The sequence below is a fragment of the Balaenoptera physalus genome (genome assembly GCF_965194825.1).
Source record: "Balaenoptera physalus genome assembly, chromosome: 2".
Taxonomy (NCBI): domain Eukaryota; kingdom Metazoa; phylum Chordata; class Mammalia; order Artiodactyla; family Balaenopteridae; genus Balaenoptera; species Balaenoptera physalus.
The window spans coordinates 136,250,046-136,275,271 of NC_138883.1; the positions used below are offsets into that span (position 1 = coordinate 136,250,046).

A 25,226-nucleotide genomic window follows, 5' to 3' on the forward strand; every position below is an offset into this window, starting at 1 on the left:
CTGGCTTTAACAACTGCTTACTCTGGTCTCCGACAAATGGCCGTTAGATGAAACTTTCTAAACGAAATACTGTTTCCTGCCTGCTGCTCTGCTCAGGAGGGTAGGCTTAAGAATACCCACAGAATAAAATCCAAATACCCTCCAAGGCATTCAAGACATACACACTTTGACTCGCCAACATCACCTCCCTCTCCTCCTACCCTACCCTGAGGTCCGGTGGTCCTCCTACTGACTGACTATAAGAACATCTTTCTCTTAATATCTTTCACGGGAGGCCAATAACCTGGGCCCCCTTCTGTCTGTCTAATCAGCTCCAATCAATTCTTCAAGGACAGGGCACTTCAAGCACCACAATTTCCTCGTTTTAAAACCCCTTCAATGATCCCTGTGGCTCAGTGACTCCTACTTCTGGAATAGTCTTTATCACACTCATTGACCTTCAGTTACACACTGCTTTTCACAGATAGAGGTTTGGTGCCATGAATTTGAATGTCAACCTCTTGGAGAAAGAGGCCATGTCTTACATAAACTTTTATTACTGAGGACCCAAGCGTACCAATTTACACAGGGAATGAATTCCAACGGAAGAAAAGGAACTGTACAACCAATCTAGCAAATAAAAGAGCCTATATATTTAGTTTATAACCTAGAATTCAGACACTCCCCTTTCCCGTCACTTCTCTTTAAAGTGCTTTAATTCTTTCCAGTATTCTCCACAATATCTCCAAATTAGATATATCTAATTGTGTAAATAAGATTAAAGAAGTCAGCAAAGCCATTATACAACTCATCCTCTCCTTTTGTTTTAATTATTTTCCTTTGATGTCAAGGTTAAGTCATTTTCTTTCACTTCAAAATAGGAATTATCACTTACTTTTGTAGTATTTTCTCTTCCCAACATCTACCTATGTGGCCAACCCTCTGTAGCAATACACCTTTCCCCTGAAAACTCAAAAGTCAGCAGTCACCACACCTTGCATTCTCTTGTTGGGATGGTTTTTGAGTTGTTCCGACTATGGAAGCTGTCGATGCAGCTCTGGAATTTCTTTCCAATCAAGGCTTCATCTTCCCAGCTGCACTCTGAATAGGGCAGTCCCATCCATTTGCATAGATATTCAGGTTCGTTGGAAGGTGCCGGCTTCCGACTGTGAGCTATTTCACATATAAAAATTTACACATCAGCAACTGTCAATTAAAGGAGAGGAGTGACATTCTGTTTTATGTATAACCAAGGAAACACCATGTGGCAAAGCTGTAAATATTCTGCAAAACATGAACTGCTCTTAAATGCTAAACAGTATTTATAAACAAGATGTCTTGCTTACCTGGAAAATCTGTTTGACCCAGCGTAGATTTGCTCGTCTTCACAGCTAAATAAATGGAAAGCTGGGTAAGTTATCACCATAACCAAGAAAACGGTGACATGTTAGGTCCTATGAATAAGAGTACAAATATACTCTACTATCTCACGTCTTAAAAAAAGAAAAGAAAGAGCAGCCTATCTAGCACTTACCCCATCTCTCTGTTCCCCCTTTACAACAAGGCTCCCCTGGGAAGTTTTCTTCATACTGTCCCCTCACTCTCTCCTGAAGCCACCCCATCAGGCCTGTAGCCCCACCACCTCATGGGTCCATCTCCCCAGGGCCAGGCCTGCTGCAAAGCTGAAGGATCAAGTCCCAGTCCTCTTTGACTGGCAGCGCCTCCTCCTGCCCGAGCCGTGTGAATCATCTGGCTCCCAGCACACCTCCCTCTCCTGGCTCTCCCCCTATCTCACTGGCTGTCCTTTCTCACTCTCCTCTGCTGGTTTCTTCCTGACTTCCAAAGCTAGAATGCCCTCAGACTTCTACTCTCACCACGTACACATTCTTGATGATCTCATTAAACCTTAGGCTTTAAATACTATCTACATACGGATTATATTCTCAAATTTAAATCTCCAGCCCAGACTGAGTTCTATACTCCAAACTCACATATGCTACAGCCTTCACAATACTATCCACTTAGATGACTGAGAAGTATATGAAACTGACAAATATCAAAATAAGCTCTTGATTTCCATTCCAAAAAGCAGCTCTTCCCTTAATCTTTCTATTTCAGTAAATGGTACCTCTAGTCTCCTATTTGCTCAGGTCAAGAATCTTGGTACCATCCTTGCCGCCTCTTTTCCCCCATCTCCAAATCTACCGGCAAAGCTTGTTTGCCTTTCCTTCAAAATAAATCTAGGCATCTGTCTATTCTCCAAAAGTATACCTACAAAAATGCATTTTTAAAAAATATTTATTTATTTGGTTGCACTGGATCTTAGTTGCGGCAGGCAGCCTCCTTAGTTGTGGCATGCATGTTGGATCTAGTTCCCTGATCAGGGAACGAACCCGGGCCCCCTGCATTGGGAGCGCAGAGTCTTAACCGCTGTGCCACCAGCGAAGTCCCGCATTTTTTTAATATATATACATTACTCCCAAAAGAAAAAGTTCTATTATTCCTGGAGCTCAAACACCGCTTAAATGAGTTTCCATGTACTTACCTATTACTCTTTCTACTATCTGATACTGTTTGTTCAGCTCTGAGGCCAGCTCTTGTTGGCAGTTGAAATATTCCACATCTTCAGGAGTAACCTTCCCTAACCTGGACAGAAGACAGACAGAAAAAATAAATACTTATTAGATTTGGGGGATCCATATACATCTATCAATGCAAAGTCAAGGTAGGAAAGGAAGCATAGTCTTTACTTTCATATGTCCCTTAGTAATCTTTTACTAATAATTAGGCCAGAGACTTTAAGAAAAACATGTAAGACTTACAGAAAACACTAAAAACCTTAGACTTATAGGACATACCAGTTGTTCTCTCTGATGTGGTCCATTAATAAAGAAACCTAAAAATAACTATTTTGTGTGATGAATTCATGTGATAAATTCATATATCTTAATAGACAAGGACAATAAAACTCTTCCAGATTTACAAGAAAACCTGCCTTTTTTCAAATATGTATGGGCTTTAGGCGTGATTAAATGTGGCTTTTTTAGAAAACCAGTTATTCATACTTATAAAACCACAACACCAGCAACTTGAAATTGAATACTGCTATAGCTTTCAAGGATTTTTAAAATTCTAATCGCTTTACAAACTACCCATATCTTAGGGATACATATTTTTGTTTTTGACTCAAAGAAAAAATCTCTGATTTACTGAAGTAGCATATTTTGCATAGTAATAAAACAGGAATTGGAACCCATTTGTCCCTATTCCTAACACAAAATAACCTCATCACATGACACTGACACATATGTCTTCGGGGGGAACTTATGCTTCTTTTCGTCAGTTTAGGTGTGTGTATGCTGTGACCCCACGTATGTCTCAGATGCAACCTAACATGTTCAAAGCTGTAAGTAAACTACAAACAACAGGCTATCACAGTTTCAGAACATTTCTGTCACATCATTTCTGTAAACTGCGTAAAACCAAGATTAAAGTATATCATAACCCAGAGAGTTCTAGAATATTAACACCTGACATCCAAGCTACCCCAGCACAACCACAGAAAGTAACAAGGTGCTTAAGTACGTTAGCCTTGGACTCTGGCTGCCAGAATTCCAATCCTGGGCCCTCTCACACAGTTGCTCTGTACCTCACTCTTCCCACAAAAAACATTTTGTTCAACAGTACAAATCTCGTAGGATTACTGTGAGGATTAATGAGATCATGTCTGAAAAATGCTCCATAAGCTAGTTATTATTAAACTCTACACACTTGGTGGCTATACACAAAAATATATACTATCTTCAGCTCACAGTTTTATAAAACGTAATCGTGGATGCCTCCACGAGATGCTAAAGGCAAAATTTGATTTTCTAGATAGCTGTGTTCTCCATGGACTAGTTAAAAACCTTCCCTTCCTCCAGGCTGCAAATGTATTTTTTTTATCCAAGATGGATAATGTACCATTGCTTGATTTCATCCTCTTTCTTCTTGAAGTTCTCTAGTTTTTTTAGGCCCTTCACTTTCTGCTGCTGTAAGGACTCTTCACTCTCCCACGTGCTATGGATATACGACCAGCCCTTCCACTTGATGAGGTACTGGACTTCGCCTTCATCCTTTTCAGGTTCAAAGTCGCCACTAGGGTCTCCGTTAGCTTCAACTGCATATACAGTAGTAGAAGCTCCAGTGGCTGAAAAAGGATTCAGTTAAATTTTTAAAAATATATTAAACCAGACATTGAAAAGCTTCCCAAATACACAAATGTCTAAAGAGTCTCTTTATGGATGAAGCACCAAAATCCTTTGACTTGAAATAAGCAGAAATTCACAAACAATACAGAATGAACATGATCAACAATTTCAAATATTTTCATGATGCAAACCCAATTTTTACTACTTAGAACATTCCAAAATTTGCTGGTGAAATCAAAGAAATCTCTGTATCCAAACACAATAAAAATGGAACAGCAATATCCTTTTGTTTTGGTCCCTACTAACTCAGAAAACAAATCTGTCTCTCCAGGAATATTAAGAACAAGGTAAGAGAATTTAAAATCTCCCCAATTACTCATCCACCCAAAACTCCCTGTTAACTCTCTTAACCTCAAGTAAGGCTGGATGAAAAAAAAAAAGACAAAGAAAAATGAATTAGGTATTATATTGATATTTCCTATATGGAAAGTTTACTTCAAAAAACTGAGTTGTGAGATATCTCAATTTGGATATAAAAATTCTTCACTACTGTCCAAATATGTATTTAACCCGTTTGATACTTATCACAAGGAGATTCAAAAACAAGTAACTAAAGGTAGATTTACTTAATGTTAATAATCAAGAATCTCTGCTGCATCACTGGTTTTTAAGATATTAAAACATCTTTAACCAGCTCAATTTTAAAACCTCAAAGACATATGCGACACAGCCCTACAGTCTCAGGTCAGTTTTTCTGTGGGTCAGAAAAACTTCCACATTTCACAACAAATACAGGCATGGTCTGAAATTCATCACTTCAGAGCTGAATACATAAAATTTGGGCCTTACTGAGCAGATATAAAAAATAATTTGCCAGCTTCCAATGGCAGGGAAGGGGCAGCAGGTGTCATGTCTGGCCGCAAAGGTGGCAAGAAGCCACTGAAGCAACCCAAGAATCAGGCTGAGGAGATGGACGAGGAAGGTGAAGCATTCAAGCAGAAACAGAAAGAGGAGCAGAAGTAACTCAAGGAGGTAAAAGCCAAGGGGAAGGGTCCCTGGCCACAGGTGGAATTAAGAAATCTGGCAAAAAGTAAGCTGTTCCTTGTGCCTGAGGCAATGATGATCTTTAATTCTATTCCTGTTTATAAACATCTGGATTCCCTACCATAACATCTGTTGCCACCTATGGCAAGAATGAAGTGTTGTCTTCACATACCTCCTTTCTTTCCCAGCCTTGAATCTAAGACCTTTTCAATAGTTTCACTATTATCCTGCTGTTCATCAACTCCTTCTCCAGTCATTTCAATGAGGTCATCTGAGTCAGTCTCAAAGTCATCGTCTTCTTTATAACTGCATGAGGAATAATGCCGCATAGATGAGAAACTATCTTTTCAGATTCAAACACCACCATACATAATATCATTAGGACAAGGAACCATACCCTTTTGGCTCCAACATGCTGTTGTGCAGATCAGCCACGATAAAGTGGGCTCGAAGTTCATTTTTTTTTCCTGCTTAAAGTATTAATGCATGTTCACAGATAACTGCAGGAAGGCTAACTCATATTGCAAAATAAAAACTGACTACAGTGATTTCTGTAAGCAAGACATAGAAAACTACTACAAAGACACTATGTTTTCATTTTTTAATGAGATCATTACTATGTATAAACAAGGAAACAACTACAAAGAAAGAAAATGCATGATAAATGAAAAAAATTACTAGTATTCCATTAGATAAGTAGGTCTAAGATTGAATATATCGACCCTGCATTTTGTCTCCCAATAACAAGAATATGAAATTTAAGTATTCTCAAGTTACTGAGCATACTTCCTGGTAATAAAATATTAAAATGTAACCTTCTGCCATATATTAACAACAAATGGTTTGGGAGTTACAGAAGAGAAAAACACAATTCTGGATGCAGTACAGCTATAGGAGGAAAAAGTGCTAAGCTACACATTAACATACTCAAAACCTAGTCCCAGCTTTCAAAGTATTAACTGGATACACTGAACAGGTTATTAATAACTCCAGGACTCAGCTTCACCATCTTTAAGTAGACCAAAAGAAACCTGCATATCCTCTAAAAGGAAATTAAATACCCTTTGATTCATATAAAGTAAAATATTTATGTTTGTATATTCTATTCCTTTACTTCATTTTCTATTAATGCTTCATAGTGTATCGTAAGCTTGATAAGATTATTATATCCAAATAACAATACATAAGCTGAAACTTAAAAGAATTTGTCTGATTCAAAGAGCAATTCAAAAGTGAAAATACAATCCTAATGTCCTTCCTAAAAAAGGATGTTATGAAATGAAGATAACATCACTACCACCTCAACGAAATATGAACTTGAAATAAAGCAGTTCTCTTCATAGGAATGAAGGCTTGAAATGAGTTATCACTATTCTTTCCATATTCCTATTGGCCAGAACCATTCTTTTTGCAAGAACCGTGACCAGATTTCCGAATACAACCTCAAGACACAGGTCATTATTTTTACCTATCAAATGCCTAATCCTGGACTCACCAGAACCAAGCTCTAGCCAACTACACTATCACCTTCCCTTCACACTAATGAAAACCTTCTGGGGCATCACCTACCTAACATTTTTAGCCGCTCTGCGGCGAGTCTGCCTTTTGGGAGCTTCATCATCTTCATCCTCATCATCAGAAGAATCTTGCTTTTTCCTCTTTCCACGCTGAGCCTTAGGTTGCTTTTTAACACGAGGTTTGGGCATTGCTCTAAAATGAGAAAAGAAAAAAAGGCAAAGTCCTTACTTTATCATCTGCTGTCTACTTCAAATCTATATAATTGTTATTTCCCAGAGCAGGGTTCATATATAGGGATTAACCAGGGGAATGTTAGACATGAATATTCCCAGGTCCCATTCCCTGAGATTCTAATTCACTAGAGATCTGCTTCACTAGAAACATGAAAGTGATTCTACTGCTGATACCCTTCAGTCATTTATAGGAATACAGTCAGCCCTCTGTATCTGCAGGTTCCACATCCGCATATTCAACCAACCATGGATCAAAAATGTATTTACAAAAAAAAATTCCACAAAGTTCCAAAATGTAAAATTTGAATTTGCTGAGCATTAGCAGCTATTTACATAGCATTTACATTGTATTAGGTATTATAAGTAATCAACAGATGATTAAAAGTATACGGAAGGAGATGCATAGATTATACGAAAATACTACAGCACTTTACATAAGGAAGCGACTTGAGCATCTGCAGATTCCGGTATCTACAAGGGTCCTGGAACCAATTCCCCGCAGGGGACGAAGGGACAACTGTACTGTGGGTTCTGAGGCAACGGTTCTCAACTGTTCCTCAGGATCACCTGACATAAAAATACACATGCAGCACGTTGCTGATGGCAGCTCTTTGGTGGGCAATTTGGAAATATCTATCAAAATTACAATTTTATTTCTGGGAATTGACTTTACAGATATAGACTGATACAGGCACAGTACGGTATTCACTGTGGTATTTGCAATAACAAAAGATTAGAAAAACTAAACATTCACCAACTGGGAACTAGTTCAATAAACAGAATACTACGCAACCATAAGAAAAAAGGGAGTTTTCTGTGCATTGATAAGGAAAGATTTCCAAGATAATGAAAGAAAAATGCAGAAAAAGATGCATGGAATGCTATCATCTGTATAAAGGAAGTAAAGGACAAGAAATAAATACACATATATTTTTCTCCTATGTACATAAAATATACCAGGAAGCCTACCTGAGAGACTGTGCCCTGCCACAGACCAATGGAACGGGCTGAGGAGGTGGCCCCTCTAGTGACTCCCCTGCAGCCAGGACTGAGAGCCACAGACTAGGAGCTCTCAAAAGGAAATCCCCAAGTTCTCCATCAGTGGTAAAAAGGTGAAAGGAGAAAGAGGGAGACGGAAACTCACAATCATAGTCACCTGTTTCTCTCATACCTGCCACAACCAACACTACACAGACAGATGATCAGAGATTCAGTAAATGATGGGTAAAATCTAGAAGACAGAACTGGAGTGGATTCCAGCCCTGAGAACTGAAACTGAGAAGAAAGGAGACAAAACTCATTGATGAATTTCCCTGCTGGGGTGGGAGGTGAGTGAGGGGTCAGGTACAACGTCCTAAGCCAGGGATAGACACAGGTTTGCTGTAAATGGCCAGAGGATAAGTATTTTTTACTTTCTCAGACAAGAGGCAAAGTTGAGGCCACTACATAGGTACTTACATAACAAGAGAAAATAAACTTTAACCAATATTTTATTGACGAAAGTCAAAATAAAATAATAATCATTGAGTACTTTTTTGTGTGATACAACATCTACTAACGAGAAGAACAGAATTCTTTTTGAAGGGATAACATTTCACTTCACTAGGGTTCAAATTTAGTGTTCCCCATCACCAAACTACAAATGTTCACCTATAAAAGCTATATTGAGTTCGCAGGCCATACAAAAATAGGTGGTGAGTGGGATCTGGACCAAAGTCAACATCTGCCAAACGCATCCTAAGCAATACTGCAAGGAGGTAAATTTTCCTGGGGCCTCTCTGCCTCCTGCTTTCCGTTCCCCACCACCAGTATCTTTCAATGCCGTATGTCTGATCAAAAATTACCAGTTTCCTCTCATCTCCACCTGCTTCCTTCTCTGCACAGCTTCTCTGCTTAACGTCATAAAGATTATGAGAACAGGATAATAAACAGTAAAGTATGCTTTGAACCCGCCAATTAAACTTAACAATTAGTTCTCCCAAAAAAAACGTGTACACAAGTTAAATACACAGGGAGCTTTCTTTAAGAGTGGAAGACACATCCGCTCCTCGTAACTAGTCTGCCTGGAGTATGAGCAGTAAGATCCGCTCTGAACTACGCGCCGTGCAAACACACAAAATCTGCAAACACACAAAATCAACATAAGTAGCTCAGTCCTCTAATTACTTGCTAATGATGCAGGCTGGCAAGAAGTTAACCAGGCATTCAAAATCCGGAATCACAACACACTGCACCCCATCAATTAAGGCCCTCGGGCTAGCGCTACGCCGTCCTTCTCCATCTAACACAAACTAAGCTCGACCAGAAGCAGAGACGTTCAAGCAAACACTGCACCTTCTGGGGACAGGTCTTCTGGCTTTCACTTTTTTTTGCTCTGGTTCGCTCTCTGCACTGGTGCCTTGTTCCTGTTCATCTTCTGAGGGCTCCCGTTTCCATTTTTCTCTGTGATCAAAAGCAAAGCAAAATTTTTTTTTCTGAAAGAATTCTTCAAGATTGTTTAGCTTGAAGAATCTGACAAATCTGACAATCTGATTAGCCAAAAAGGCAGAACATGTATATTTTAGATATTATGCTAAAATATTTGTTCTAGCTCCATTTAAATTTTGGTTGTGTTCCTTCCTGGGCTGTGTAATATCTATTCCTATTTTATATCTGGTATCAAAAATAAATGAAAATGGAAGCTAAGGCTGTTATTTTTTAAACCATTTGTTCTGAAAAAAAAAATGCTGCTAAATCTCTAATATTCTATTTTTATTTACTACTATCATTGACCAGATTGAAGCCATAATATATACTAGATCAGAGGTTCTCCAATTTTAGCATGGATCAGAAATACCTCAAGGGCTTATTAAAAGAGATTTTGGGGCCACAGCCAGTTTCTGATTCAGTAGGTGTAATGTGAGGCCTAAAAATTTGAATGTTAACAAATTCAGATGATGCTGATACTAGTGAGAGACTTGAGAACTACTATACTAGTTAACTTTAACATCTTTAGAATATACTGAGAAAACAATCCCCAAAATTATTTTTCAGTGATAAACCTACCACCTACTAAATAACCTGTTCAACTAATGAAGTAGCTTTTAATAATTATTAAATACAGTAGGTGTTCTTTTGCTCCTCGAGATCGTAGAAGACTTGGGAGAGCCATACCCTATAGGTGCCCTACTATCCCCAGTTTTTGAAGTTTACTTGAATACCAAACAAGACATCACATAAACTCAGCTCATTTCTCACCTGCAGGGAAGAAGGAAGGAGCATATATAATAGCTACTGGGCATGAAATATCTAGAGGTAAAAAAAAAACTTAATAGGCAAGAACCTGGGGTTCTCTCTAAACAAAACAATTACCATTGTGCCTCTGGGTCTGTGTATAGAAAATGAGGTTATGCTAAAGACAACCCTTGCCAAGTTGCAAAGTCAAATAATATTCTTCATGGGAGAGTAAGTCAAAGTAATAGTGGAAGAACCATCCTAAAAGGTCCAGGAGCCACCCTACACTTCAATTAGTGGAAACATTACGGGAAAAAATGTTTTTCAAGCCTTCCATGAAAAGGCAGTGGAGCACTTCCACGTACATTACTCAAGTTCTACTGGCACTACCATTTCATATCCATTTACCTAATAGTAGGTCACTCTACGTGGGCAGGGTATCCTTGTACCAGAGCTTAGCACAAAGGCAGGCAAATGCAGATACATCTTTGTTAAATAAAGAAATAATTAAAGAATGAGTCCTATCAGACTGTCAGACAGGTAGGATGCTTTTGGAAGCAGACTGGTAAGATATTAAGTCCTACTATTGTCACCTAATACCCTTCACTCTCTCTTTAAAGCAAACTATACTCTGGGCACCTGCTTTATTCTCCTTGCCTAGAGCCTCATACAATAAATGTCTGCTAAGGAATCCAAGGAATAGATGGTGACGGCCAGGAAGGAAAAAAGGAAGATGTCCAGCAATTGGGAGATTGGCACCTAAGGCTACAGTCTCCCTCGGGCCAAGTCCAGAACAGTTTACCCTTTAGAAGGAACTCACACAGTCAAACTGGAGAGAAGTGGTTTCACAGGAAACAAGCTTGAAAGAACATGCACGTAAGACCTAAGGGAGAGCAGATCAGATGAGAAAGATCCACAGTCAAGTATTATTTGTAATTTACATAACTCTGCCAGAAATAGAGAATCTATATCGGGGTAGCTAATAAGGTCCACTTCCATAACTTTAGGAGACTAAACTGGCAGTAAACACTGAGAGAATGGATGTTGAGTCTAGTTTTCCAGTTAAACTGCAGATTTGTAGACTTACAGACAACCAGGAGGACTTAGAATCTCCCAATGTAAGAATGTACAAAAAATTAGCAAATCGTCTGGTCCAAAGGCCTCTTCCCAGGTAGGGGGAAACTCAAGCCCAGGGAGAACAAGCTGTTTGGTACATGTCAAATCCCCAGCCCTGCTACTCTCAACCATAACCTACTGAGGACCATAGAATCTGCAAACATTAAAGCCAGGCTTACACATTCTGGGAGGATCTGAACAATCAGAGGCTAAAAGATCTAAATGAGTTTTATGTATGCGTATTTGAAATTGGCTGGATTACTTCAAATTTCATTTTAATTTTCCAGAATAGAGGGGGGGAAAAAAGTAAGTTACAACCAGCAATACTAAGTCATTCTGTATAAGGGGTGAAAAGGGCAATCAATTACAAAAAGATTACTGCCCAACCCTGGCTCTCCAACAGGTGAAACCGATGTCCACTTCTAGTTTGCTAGCTTCTCATATAATGCAAATTTTATGAGGGAGACTCCCTGACTAAGTCGTACGTTATATGCTGGGCTACAAGGAAGAGAAGTCTAAAATATGAGATTGTGATTAAAATATTTTTCATACATTAAGGGAGACTTGAATTGCCAGATCCAGCTCTAAGAGGCCATCAATGGGATTCCCTAAAAGGGAATCAATGGAATTTTTGCCAAAATTTTGGGAACTGGGGAGAAAAATATCAAGATTTGGCCACTGAGGCCTCAAGGCAATATAAATAGATAGGAAAAAGTCAGAATGCAAGTTAACTGGGTATAGTTTTCTTCCTTTACTAAGAAAAGGTGGTTGGTAGGACACAAATCAAATCTGAACTATGAAGGAGGGAAGGAACAAAAGCCATTTTTAAATAAAATGGACCTAAACTCTGGTCAAGAGCCACTGAGGCTTCCTATTAACTGTCTCTAAGAGCTCAAAGAAGGGAACTCCTTTCTCCTCCACTTTAGAAGGCAGGTAAGGCAAAGAGGGAAAGAGTTGCTTTAACTTCACTGATTTTCAGTAGATTTTCCCAAAGAGAATGCCTTTCAGTAGCAAGTCCCAGTGAAGAGGGGAAATCTGGGGCTAACGAGGATTCTCTTCCACTGTCACAGGACTGTGACAGACTTTCAATTCAAAGCAGTGGAAAGGGAGAAATAACTATAATCCCAGGAGAATAGCTTCAAATGATTACAGCTGAAATACTTTTTTAAATTCCAGTTGGGAGAGAGGGTTTTGGAACCACTGTCCAGTGGGGTTAAGCACTACTGGGACCGTCTCGAGTCAGGAGAAATCCCACACAACATTTCACAAATTAGGGTAACATTCATAGGGACTGCATAAAAAAGGGTTCAATGATCAAAACAGCATGAGTGGGTGAAGCAAAACGCAAAATTTTGTTTGTATGACTTTAAGTCAGGGGTTACAATCTCAAATACCCGCTGGGGCCAGGTAAGGACTGTAAATGGGGTCAAATGGAGAACTCACGGCCTCTCCAAAGGTTACAAAGACCAGTGTTATATGGGGCAGCATTGACAGCTTTTCTCAAAAACTAGAAATCTAGATTCTTACATACCATCCCTCAATCTTCAACACTGCCAACTAATTCAAAAAATGTTTTCCTCTTCTAAGCTTTTAAAATGCTAATTCACATGACTCAAGGGGAGTTACTCCCTTCCAAGACTCTACCTTCAGAAGTGTCAATGTCATAAAAGCAAAGAAAGTCTGTGAAAGTGCTCTAGATTAATGAAACCTGACAACTAACACATATTTAACCCTAGATTGGATCCTGTCCTGGGGGTGGAAAAATATTATGAAAGACATTATTGGGTTGACTGACAAAATGGGAATATAAATTAGACCAAGGGGTTGTAGCAACGTTAAATCTATTTACGTTAAAACTGTATTGTGCTTATGAAAGAAAACATCCTTATTCTTAGGAAATACACACTTAGTGCTTGGGGGTGAAAGACCTTGATGTATGAATCTTAGTCTGAAACGTGTGTGCAATGTATAGGAGAGCACTCACAACGATAAAGCAAATGGGGCAAAAATGGTAACCAACGGTAAATCTCAGTAAAGTACACAGGCATTCTTTGCACTACTCTTATTCTTACAATTTTTCTACAGTTTGAAATTAATTCCAAAAAAAAGTTTAAAAATGGCTCCTTTTAAAAACTTTGAAATCTGTGATACAATCTGCAGGGCAGGGTTTCAGAAAAACACTTCCCTGTGCTAAAATTTCAAAATGTCCACTCCCTTTGAGTGAGTCTCTCAATTCTGAAATTCATGTGCACACACGCTGGGTTCCGTTACCCTTGCTCAGATCACAGAGGCCCCCGTAGTGCTGTGCCTTGCAACCTGAGCCTTAGCAGTTGCAGGACCTCCTCTAATTCATGTTAGAAGGGAAGAGGTCCCCATAAGCCCTAGTACTCTCCAGCTGCCCAGAGGATGACAAGAAGTGAGGCCAGCCCAGGACCCAAATAAACAAGCATGAGGAAAACCTCAGCTTATGCTAAGTTCCTATGGAAGCGCCCAGGGGTAGAAAAGCAGCATCACAGAAGACACAAACCCCCCACAAGGAATGAAAAGGTTCTACTCAAGGGAAAAAAGGTCCATGAAGTCCACTGAGAGTTGCCAACTTTGGAGAGCTCTCAGGATTGATAGGAGAGGGAAAATAAATATAGAAGCCAGTCAAAAGAGTAAGTCTGATGTGTTACACAGGGACTGAAAAAATGGAAGGCTTCTCCACACCCAGATCAAGCCATTAAAATGAGGAGTTCAGGGACTTCCCCAGCGGTCCAGTAGGTAAGACTCCACGCTTCCACTGCAGGGGGACACGGGTTCGATCCCTGGTTGGGGAATTAACGCAGCACGGCCAAAAAAAAGAAAGAAAAAAAATGAGGAGTTCACGTTTTCAAGTACAGCCCATTTAGATTCCAGCCAAGAGACCAGCAGAATGTAGCCAGACAGTGGAGGAAAAAGCACATGCATGGACTTCCCAAAAGCCTGGGAAGCTGAGAACAGAGTCTCCCGAGCAGGCCCTGGGACTGGGGAAGAACAAGAGCCTCTGAGCTGCCAAGAAGTACAGGCTTGCCTACAGTTATCATGTTCTCCAACTCTAACGAAATATTTAAAACACAAATGAAAATCGTATGCCCTCTGGGCAGGGCAATATTAAATACTACTTGACTTTTCTTAGCATAGTTTCTAATAACCCTGTTAGGTCAGCAGAATAAGTATTACTCTATTTTGGAGAGGAGGAAATGGATTTTAAAAACTCACATTACTTTGCTTTAGGCCAAACACTTAAATTAAGGATTACTAATACTTTAAAACAGAGAATATATAACTGGGGCTCTCAGTGGGAGCCAAGGACAATCGTTTACCATGAGAACTCCCTGAATTTGTGTGCAGTTTTGAGTATTCTTCTGAGGAGACGGGCTGTAGAATTTAGTTTGTCAAAGGGATCCACACATCCCCCCAAAAAAGCTTTTTTTAATTATTTCTCCCCCCCAAAAAAAGTCAAATTTTTTTTACCGTAAGTAGAATTTTTTAAGTTTTAAAATAACAAATATATAATCTATATCATAAAGGGATTTCACATTAAGCCCATGAATTAAAATTTTCTGGCTTATGAACTGCTATACTAAAACTACATGGAAATGACAATGTGAAATTTCATACTAAAATGGGTGTCCAACCAATATAACTTTGCCATGCCAACACAAAGAACAAATGAAAAGGAAAAACAGCCAATCTAAATGAGTTCCTTGTTTATCTAGAATAGAATACCAAATGCCTATATGTTTGATATTCGTGCACATTTTTAAGAAAAAAAATAACTGGGCTAACTGGGCAAATCAGATGGAATAGCTGGGGTTTGCCCCAAAAAGTAGCCCAACACCTACATGTGGAAAACTAAGAATCCTGGGTTTCAAATGCCACTGCTGCTGCAGCAGATTCAGATGAACAGGAATCCAAGATAGCAAGAGACAGAAGCGGACTCTGGGCCCCGCGGTGCGCTACAGACACAGTGAAGGCAGTCCCAGAAATGCTCACATTTTCCAAACTACCAAATTAAGTAATCTCCCCCATGAAAGACTTACTGTTTTTTCAGCTGCCTCTGGCCTCTTCTTTTTGGGCTCCCACTCTCAGACCCGCTACTTGCCTTCAGTGTGTGAGGGGGAAAAAATGATTACAGACTTTAATTCACAGTTCTTAGGGATAACACTACCCCCTGGTTCAACAATCTACTCAATATAACATTATTCAATATGAGTTTTTAGACAGAAAGAAACCTAAGCATCTGATTGGTGGTGCTCACTTTTCTTTTGCTTTGAAAATTAATTTGTCTGTTACTGCTGAGTTACCTCTAACGCCAGGAAATATTTTTTTCAGCTTGACTTCTGAAAGAACACAGTCCAATAAAATTTTCTGTGATGATGGACATGTCCTGTATCTGCAGTGGCCCACAGAGCAGCCAGCAGCCACATGTGACTGAGCCCCTGAAATGTGGCTGGTGTGACTAAGGAATGGATTTTTCATTTTACCTAAATTTAATTAATACACATTTTAAAAGACACATGTCTAATGGCGACCAAACTGGATGCTGCAGATATAGACTGTCACACAAAAATGCCACACATTTAGTGTGCCATTAAAGGCGGTACCTACGGACCTGTTTCACTTCAGACTCATTAAAGAGCATGGTCAGTCATGAGCCAGCAGCCCTCTGCTAACAGCACTAGGCCAAGGAAATTTGCAGTTACAGACATCTGAACAACTCTTTTTTCCCCCAAGTTAAGCAAATTGGCAAACTACTCCCATTGCTGTTCGTCTTGTGCCCTACAGAGAATGTGTTAATTTATACACAAAAGAGAGAAGATGTGGTTGGTTATAACAAACATGGAAAAAAGAAAGGTAGCTAAGGTAAACCAGCTCAGAGGTCACTGAAAATAAAACACCATAAATGCAATGCAGGTGTTACGGTCAATTACTACCCCAAACTCACTAACCTTTGGCTACTAATATGTAACTTTCATCAGAAAGATATTATATATTTAAGAATAGCAAAGTTCTCCTAAGAATGCAGAGAGGGGACATTTCACTGAGAGACCAAAGAACGTGTCTTCAGAATGCAGTCTATAAACCTAACGTAGAGGTAAAACTTAGAGGATTTCCACAAAAGCATCACACAAACTGAGAAAAGGTCTGATTCTATAGAAACAACAGAACCCAGTACATAACACTAATTTTAAAAACCATCAATCTATTCAATCTCTGACAATTTGATCAGAGAGTAAATATGTGTTAAACATTTTATACTGCACATTAAAAATGAACTAGGAAACCAAATTTAAACCATTTGGGTAAAATAAAATACTTAAGCAAACTCTCCTTCCTTTCTCAGCAGTAAATCTGAAACTACTTCCACTGTTACATTTGCTTAGCTACCCAGGTAACAAAATCTAGAAGATTTAGAAACTAGATATTTTAAAAAGTAAACTTCTTGCTATAATCAACTGCACTATGAGAAATATTAAAAAAAAAAAAGAGAATTCGAGGCCAGTTCTATATAATACTCTAACTCTCTACTAGAGCATTCACTATGACATGATCTTTCTGGTAATTTTATTTTTTTTAAAAGGCCACATGTGGCTTTTCTTCTGTATTAGATTGAGAAAGCTCACTTTCGAGTCACTTAACTCCCATGCCTGAAGTTCAGTCTTGTCAATGGTAATACATGTCAGAGTCAAAAAGGATAAGATAATTAAGGAGTCTGAATGTATCACCTTAAAACATTTTTTTTTCTTACCTCCTCCTTAATATTAAATCGTGATGGTTCTTGTCTGCTTCGGTTTGACCGCCTAACCCCATAAACATCAGGATATTCTTCCCACATCTGTAAAATTAATAGACCACGCATGAATCGTTTTTTCTTGACCCCCATTTACTATTTACATTACTGGAACATGTATTTCAATTTAAGAGAATTCAATTAGTTATTTGGTTATATATCAAAAGGGTTGTTTTGTTAGCTTTGTTTATGAGACAGTGAAGGGCCATCTTTAAAAAGAATAAGGCATATTATCCGAGAACTCATTAAAGTTGTAACCATGCCTCTTCATTACTAAATGGCATTAAACTAGAGGTCACACTGCTTACCCACTGTTAAAATACAAACTTACAGTGGAATAATATGGCAACATAGGAGAACAACTGCTTCCACTAAAGACAAAATATTTACTGATGAATTTTAAGTCCCTAATGCTTTCAGTTTCAGCTTCGACTGCACAAGACTCATCTGAGAAACTCAAAAAAATCAGCAGGGCCCCACCACCAACTCTCATTAAATAAGAATCAGTGCATTTGCATATTTTTTTAAATTCTTCAGGATGTGTAACATGCCAGATACAGGCAAATTCGGTATTTCTAACATTTAGCTAGAAGTTCTCAGAATGAGACCCACTGGCACCCTTGCTCTAGCACACTTCATTTTATTCTCTAACAGTAGTTAACCCTTTGCCTTTAAGACCTGATTTTTAGTAACAATCCTCACTAGTGATCAAACAAAGTTTAAAGAGGAATCAGTTGAAGAGAACATTTTTTTCACAACATACTGACACCATTTTATTAAAAGACTCAAATCAATAAATATAAAAAATTATAAAAGGCCCCCCTTCTTCCACCTCTAACAATTAGTCTAACCCCCAGCCTCACTCTCCTTCCCACAGAAAACTATTAACAGGTATGTTGTGTGTTCTTTCAATGAAATCAATCACCTATAGGCAGAATGAATTTAAACGGATTGTGGAACAATGAAGTGAAGATGCTCAACAGGAGTTAAACATATAGAAGAGATGCTTGAAAGCCAAGATTAGAAATGTGGGCTTGTCATCGAAACACGGGTGACAGCTAATGTCATGAAAATATTTGGAGGGAAGCAAGAGGAGAAGCCACAGGTTGAGGCTCATCATGAAATGTGTGGAAAGTGGACCCCCAAAAAGACAAAAATGATGAAAGATGATCCAAAAACACATAATGTCACTAAGCCAAGGAAGGATATAATCAACAGTGCCTTTAAAAAAAAAAAAAAAAAGCGAAGTAAGCTGAAGAAAAACAAGGCCTCCAAAGGTAACAAGCATGATGTTCTAGGAACAGGCATTTTAGAACTAGAAGCCATATAATCATGTAATACAGCATCCTCAGTTTATAAATTCAGTTTATAAAAGTAAAAAATCCTTAACAACCTTAGAATATGAGTTGGAGGACAAAAGGTCCAACCAGGAGTCAGTAATAACCAAGCAGAAGGAAATCTAGGCAAAAGAGGCAGCACATGCCAAACACTCTGAACAAATGGGGCAGAGAGAGGAAGGCAGCAAAGAGCTTTGCTCTAGCGCTGCCTGCCAACCCCTCCCCCATCCTTTTTTGGACCTCTCCTAGAGCTATGAAATGACTCAGCACAGGTATTTATGGAGCTTTTATTAACTGGGTGGCTCAATGCTTTAAATGGCGCTACATCAATTAGTTTTACCATTTAAAAATATTAGACAGGGTCACCTGTTGGGACTTTATCACAGTATATACTGTAATGCATACATCCTAAAATCATCTTGTGTTCCTGTTTGTCCTTTTGAGGGCTAATGATATCTAATTCAACTATTCAATAAAAAGCTACCATGTGAAAGGGAAGTGTGTACAGAAAACAAAGAGCTTTCTTTAGAAGCTCATTTTAGAATAATAATTATTAAAGTCACAATCCAATCATTCTAACTGGCTAGTACATTCATCCATGTATTTATTAACTTTTTGGAACTTATCACCTTAACTTTAACATTTCTGCCTAAAGCTGTACTTCTATCTTAAAATTCAGTCTTATTCCCCTTTATCTCTTTAAAGGGAGTTTCATATATATATATATGTATGTGGTCTTACAGTTAAACTGTGAATTCCAGACAGTGAGCATGATTTCGGTAAAGTTTTAAACACCTGACGCAAGTCGTGTTTTCTATGGCTTCCTTTACTCTCTGCAAGTAAAGAACTCTCCCCTGTACAGAAGAAAGTTAAAAGATGGCCAAGCAAGACCTTCTGCAGGTAAATTTCTGAGTTGAATGACACTCAGAGGAGATCTCTAAGTGGTTACTTCTACATTCAGGGTCTTTCTGAAATAGGTCACCACCTGAAATGTCTCTTGTGAAAGGTCCCCACACACTGAGCAGGCAACAAAGCACAACACTTGAGTGTTAGAAGGTCACTTCTCTGGTGATGAGTTAATTAGCAAGGACAGCTTTCATTTTCCTATCCCTATCACTACTATCAGCATTCCCCAACCTCCCACCAGCTCTTAAGCGTCACTTACCATTAAGCAATGACTACGCTGGGAATAGAAGAAATGAAATAACACAGTTAATCCCAATTCTGTCTCAAAAGTTAAAAGCAGTTTTTGTTTTTTAATTTCAGGATTGCTGAAGCTATTTTGTAAAACTTGCAGGTAATTTTAAATTGTTTGTACCGCTACGAAAATCTTTGTGTGCAGATGTAGGTCTGTATTTTAGAAGAAAAACTGATTTAGCATAAAGCTTTTAGTTTCTTTAAGACATTTTATTTTTAAATTTCTAAAAGCAATCTTTTTTATATTTTCAGTGATTCTAACTTAATTCTCTCAAAAGGGAATTTTAAAATATCAGCTGCATTTCTCATGACTAACTAGACCAAGTCATTAATTCTTCCCCAAAAGGGACGCATCCCAAAGTTTGGACATCAATGAAAAAATGCTATGCAACTCAATTTTTGCCTTTTTGCATTCTCTGCTGGAAGATTCTCGTTAAGCAAAGAATACCTACCTTGCCTAGGTACAGATAATTTCTTTTCTGTGAGGAGTATTTCTCCTTCCATTCTTCAATAGAACAAAAACTACCCTTATTCTTGGATTGGGATTATCCATCACACTACAACTGCATTCCACAATCATCTGTGAATGACTTTCTCTGGTATAATTCAGTGCTGTACTAAAAAATATATATTTTAACCACCTTTTTTAAATGTTAAAAACCAAGACAACAAAAACTGGTCTTTCTGCCCTATAATTTGATGGTTCATGTAATTGTTTTCCTTATAGCCCTGTGTCTAATGAGTACAGCAGAAAGCATTCCCCATTTAGACCCACAGACAGTATATTATTAGAAAAGGTGGCTGTAGGTGAGTTTTCATTATCAAGATACACTAAGGAGTTTTCCGTGGGAAACAAAGGTCTGCTAGCTGGTCCTAGCTCACAGCACGTTCGTACTGTACAGCAAAGCCGATACCTTCTTCACATCAGCTATCCGTTCCTTCTTAGAGGCTGGCTTCTCTTTGGCTTCTGGAAGAACTGGCTGGGATTTGGAACCTCCCGATTCACTTTCAGATTCTGACTGACTCTCCGAAGATTCAGAACTACTGTTTGACTCGCTGCCATGTCCACTTCCTGGATCGCTGCCCTGCTCACTCTCCGACTGGCTGCCTGAGTCTGAACCCGAAGCTTCTTCAGATGCCGAATGACTTAATTAAAAAAAAATAAAATAAAATAAAAATTTAAGAACTGCCACATAAATCTGTTTGAAAATAAAAATCCTAGTGTTAATATGACAGCAGATAGTAGCGTTAATATGACAGCAGATAGTAATTTGGTAATACAAGATCAAAATTTTCTAATTCACTTTTACAGTGTTATTTGCAAACAATGTCATTAGTCCCATTCTCAACATCCCTAATAGCTACCATTTCCTGAGTATGTACATGATGCCATATGCCACCTAATTTATATAGATTAGCTCTTTTAAAAAAAATTAAAAGGGGGATATTATTTTGTCCTTCATTCATATGAGGAAAAACTGAAGCTCAGAAGTAGTTAAATAACTCTCCCAAGATGACACAGGTAGGATTTGAAACCAGGTCCATCTGTCTGAATCCACTAAGTCTTATTTGTTCATCATCAGTCCCTCCCTCCTTAAGACAAAGACAAAACCAAACCAAAATGAAACGAACGAACAAACAAACAAGAAAGGAACCAATGCAGAACAAAACAAAACCAAGGCAGAGTCACCCAAAGAATAAAAATGCAATCTGGTTGCAATTATCCAATCAGTGGTTCTCAAAAATAGGTGCAAATTAAAACATACACACTAACCCCAAACCAGAACTCCTGCCTTGAAATCTCCTGCAGTGAGTCCCAGACCTGGTAGACTTAACAGAAAAGAATAAACAAAGAGCCTAACCCAATAAAGACTGCCATTGGCTTCCACACACCCCCACCCTTTCCTCATTCCAAACCCCTCCCAGGAAAGAGCAATGGTAAGTAGGCAGATGAAAGCAGAAGCCACACACACACAAAAAAAGGCAGCCAGGGAAGACTGAAGGCAATATACCACCCCCTGTTCTCCAACAGTTAAAACGTAATTCATGGGCATGCTGGTTAAGAATGAGGATACTCTAAAGCGAAAAGATCTAAAGTTGATGGACTCTACAGAAAAAAAGTGGACAGCTCACTCAACTCTTCTGCTTAAAAACTATCTTTTCATTTAGGAGAGGCAGAGCAGAGGAGGAGGCAGGTAGCAACCCACATCCTACAGTAACATCAGCAGAAAAGAACCCTGAGTTTAGAAACCCGGAGATAAAAGACACACGGCATGAAGCCAGAAAGGCTCAAAAAAAAAAAAAAGAAAAACAGAGAGAGAAAGGCTTTGTATTTTTGTTATTTACCACCACTCCTTTCCAAACTAGAAATGAGGCCCTATCACTTGACAAACATGTCCACAGAATGAACAGGACAGTACACTGGGAACGGGAATTGACCCAAATGCCCAGTGTGATCCACAGCAAGCACAATGCAGCTGAGGGGACTTTAGTTAAGAGGAGAAAGCAATGAGAATAAATGGAGGGGGAGGATGCCTACCTTGGGGAGGGGAGCAGAAGGGGAAGACCACTTATTAATTGCCTGATCATCTAACAGGTGCCAGGCAATATGCTGAGTACCTTATATGTTCATTTTGCTTATTTCCCAGAACAACGCTTTTAGACACTATTATTCCCATGTGAAGGATGAAAAAATTGAGAAGTTTTAAATAACCTGGTCAATGACAAAACTAGAAAGTGCTGGGGGAGTCGGGGAGGGGAGCAGGAATTCCACCTCAAGTGTGGCTCTAAAAAGCTCATATTCTATTTTACCACAAGAGTTCAAAGCCTTAGAGACTCAGAAAATAAACCTTATCCCTGTTACACAACATCCAAAACCAGTCAGGCATCCCTGTAACAGCAACTAAATACCTACAAGGCCTCATTATACTTACTGACTCCTTGGTCCTTTGCACAGTAAAGCTGACTAGTCCAGCTGACTAAGGCACCTTAAGTCACTTATTCTCCACCTGTGACCACTCAGAAGGTGGTCACCAGGCAAGAGGAAAAGAGAGGAAGTACAGTTAAAAGGTGTAGGCTCTGGCCTCCATGGCTTGGGTCTCCGTCCTAGATCATCTCAGGCCTGTGCCCTCTTTTAATCTGTGACATAAATCATTGCAAATGTGAGGGAAACATCCAATGCCAATTCCCACATCAGGATATATGTGTGTATATGAATATCTCATTCTCTTTGAACTGCCTCATAGGATGAATACACTACATTTATTTAAACTGCCCCCTTATTAATGGAACATTTAGGTTATTTTAAAACTGTTCTCTTAACCAACAAGCGACAAATATCCGTGATACACTTCCATACCTCTATATTTCTGAGTATTTAGATTTCCAAATTGTTCACTATAACCAATAAAACTATAAATATCTTTGTATATATGCCTTCATGTGCAGCTCTGTATTTGTGTTTGTGTAGGAAAGTGACCTCTGGAAACATAAAAATACATATAACACCTTTTAGGTAAAAAACACATCTATGTCTATGTGCATAAATACATTTTAATCACCACATTGCTAACAGTGGTTTACTCTATGGGATGGGTTATTTGAAGTACCTAGTGGATTCCGTGAACTACTTACTGGTGCAATTAAAAAAAAAAAAAATTAGTAACTCTGAAAGTCAAACCCAAGAAAAGATAAACATCAAGTTTACAATTGTATTTATCTCTGGGTGTTGAGGGAGGCAGATGTAATCAGAAAATGATATTGGTAGGGGACTTCCCTGGTCGTCCAGTGGTAAAGAATCCACCTTCCAATGCAGCGGACGAGGGTTCGATCCCTGGTCGGGGGGAACTAAGATCCCACATGCCACAGGGCAACTAAGCGCGTGCCGCAAACTACAGAGCCCACGCGCGACGACTAGAGAGAGAAAATCTGCACGCCACAACTAGAGAGAAGCCTGCGCACAAGGAAGAGCCCGCGCCGCAATGAAAAAAGATCCTGCACGCCTCAACTAAGAGCTGACGCAGACCAAAGAAAAAAAAATGATATTGGTGGGTTTTATGACTGAGGCTGAGTGGTTGAGTTCATAGTCATTCGTTATTTAAGTATTAATCTTTTTAATGTTTCAAATGGTTCATAAAAAATCCAACCAAAAGAGCCAAATTCAAGGCAAGGGATGTTAAGTATCCCCAATCCTATACAAAATGAGCTAAAGATATGAATGAGAGTGAGACCAAGTGTTTTTTTTTTTTTTTTTTTCCCCATCATTTCTGAAACAAGTCAGAATTAAGAGACCTAAAATAATATTCAGGGGAAAAAACTTTTTTAAAAATAAGCCTTAATAAAGGCATAACTCAATTAATTTGCATACTTCTCCTAGGAGAATAAGTTTCTAAATGTTGAAACAGAAAAAGAGTATTTAGGAAAAAACTATAAATACCTTCACATTTAAGGCACTGACAGTCTAATTATTCATTCAAAGGACAGGATATTTCCTGAAATATTATGCAGATTCACTATTAATGCCGAATGATAATACTAAATACTATCAATATTAAGTTGTAGCTTGTAATGTTGATTTAGAGTAAGAGATGTGGGAAGTCCACAGGACTGAAAAAAGGGACAAATCAAGTTAGTGGGTGAGTAGTCCTTTAGCTAAGCTTTCACCTAAATTAAAGTAATAAAATTACCTGATTTCCAAAAGCATTAATAGTTATAAGGCAATTAAAAATGGAATTTCCAGGAATGATTAACCACCATATATACAGAATCCTCATGAAAAGTAAGTTTACCTAAAAATTACTCAAAACCTAAGTTGCAAACAAGTTTTATAATTTTTGATTGAACAATCATCACAAGGGAAATACAATGCAAAAATAAATAAAAGGGACAAGTCAAAATTGGGAGTTTTTCGATTCCAATAGAAAAATGCTTATTTAAAAAAAAGCTTAACACTTCTTTTCACTCACTGATAAAAAGGATTTGACATCTCTTCAAAATCCTTTTTGAAGATGGCAAAAATAGAGTGATTAAGTGTCTCTTACAACTGGACTTTGAAAGCAAGCAGCATTAATAGCTATTGTTCCGTTTTTAATTTTTAATCACCGCTTCCCAAATAACCACAAGAGGGCAGCACAGCAACACTTCACTACAGAGCAAGCCTGCGGGTTCTCGGCCCAAGAGCTGCCATTTCAGCACTTACTGGGTACTGTTTATTTTCCTAAACTCACAAAATGGCTGAACTGCTTGGCAGAGCTGGATTTTTGTTGGTGGTGGTGAAGGCAAAATCTGGTAAAAACGCAAAGCCATCTACACTGGAATTCCATAAAGCTTATCTCCAGACTATGTTCTATCAATATTAAAATAGCTAACATTTGTGGAGCACTTCTGTGCCATATGCAAACATTCCCCTCTAATCCTTCTCTTCGTTTTACATAAGAGGCCTAGCCCAAGTGTGTGTATGTCATCCCCCAGCCCCACAGCCTGAATTATGAAATCCATACTACTATTAACCTCTAAGTGGTGTTGCTGCCCCTGTCATAATCAGTTAAACAGATTATTAAACCACCCAACAAGAGATTAAGGCCAG

General features: G+C 38.7%; 1 protein-coding gene and 1 pseudogene across 22 annotated transcripts in view; one reads left to right on the forward strand and one right to left on the reverse strand.

Moving 5' to 3' along the window:
* The window catches only part of CHD2 (chromodomain helicase DNA binding protein 2), a 135,195-nt gene that overhangs the window by 80,029 nt on the left and 29,940 nt on the right, over positions 1-25,226 (reverse strand). For 10 of the 21 annotated variants that reach the window (XM_082449054.1, XM_082449056.1, XM_082449055.1 and 7 more), the window contains 12 exons: positions 20,557-20,788; positions 19,611-19,628; positions 17,067-17,153; positions 15,358-15,419; positions 10,998-11,060; positions 9,299-9,406; positions 6,783-6,923; positions 5,386-5,519; positions 3,943-4,168; positions 2,525-2,625; positions 1,326-1,370; positions 974-1,152 (listed from right to left, as the gene is read on the reverse strand). In XM_082449054.1, coding sequence (XP_082305180.1) covers positions 974-1,152; positions 1,326-1,370; positions 2,525-2,625; positions 3,943-4,168; positions 5,386-5,519; positions 6,783-6,923; positions 9,299-9,406; positions 10,998-11,060; positions 15,358-15,419; positions 17,067-17,153; positions 19,611-19,628; positions 20,557-20,788 — 1,396 coding nt within the window. The remainder of the gene's footprint in view (positions 1-973; positions 1,153-1,325; positions 1,371-2,524; positions 2,626-3,942; positions 4,169-5,385; positions 5,520-6,782; positions 6,924-9,298; positions 9,407-10,997; positions 11,061-15,357; positions 15,420-17,066; positions 17,154-19,610; positions 19,629-20,556; positions 20,789-25,226) is intronic. The other 11 variants (XM_082449041.1, XM_082449050.1, XM_082449045.1 and 8 more) reach the window with 9 other exon arrangements.
* LOC309654678 (translation machinery-associated protein 7 pseudogene) lies at positions 4,180-5,377 on the forward strand (annotated as a pseudogene). Its single transcript has one exon. The product of its transcript is annotated as a translation machinery-associated protein 7 pseudogene (transcript).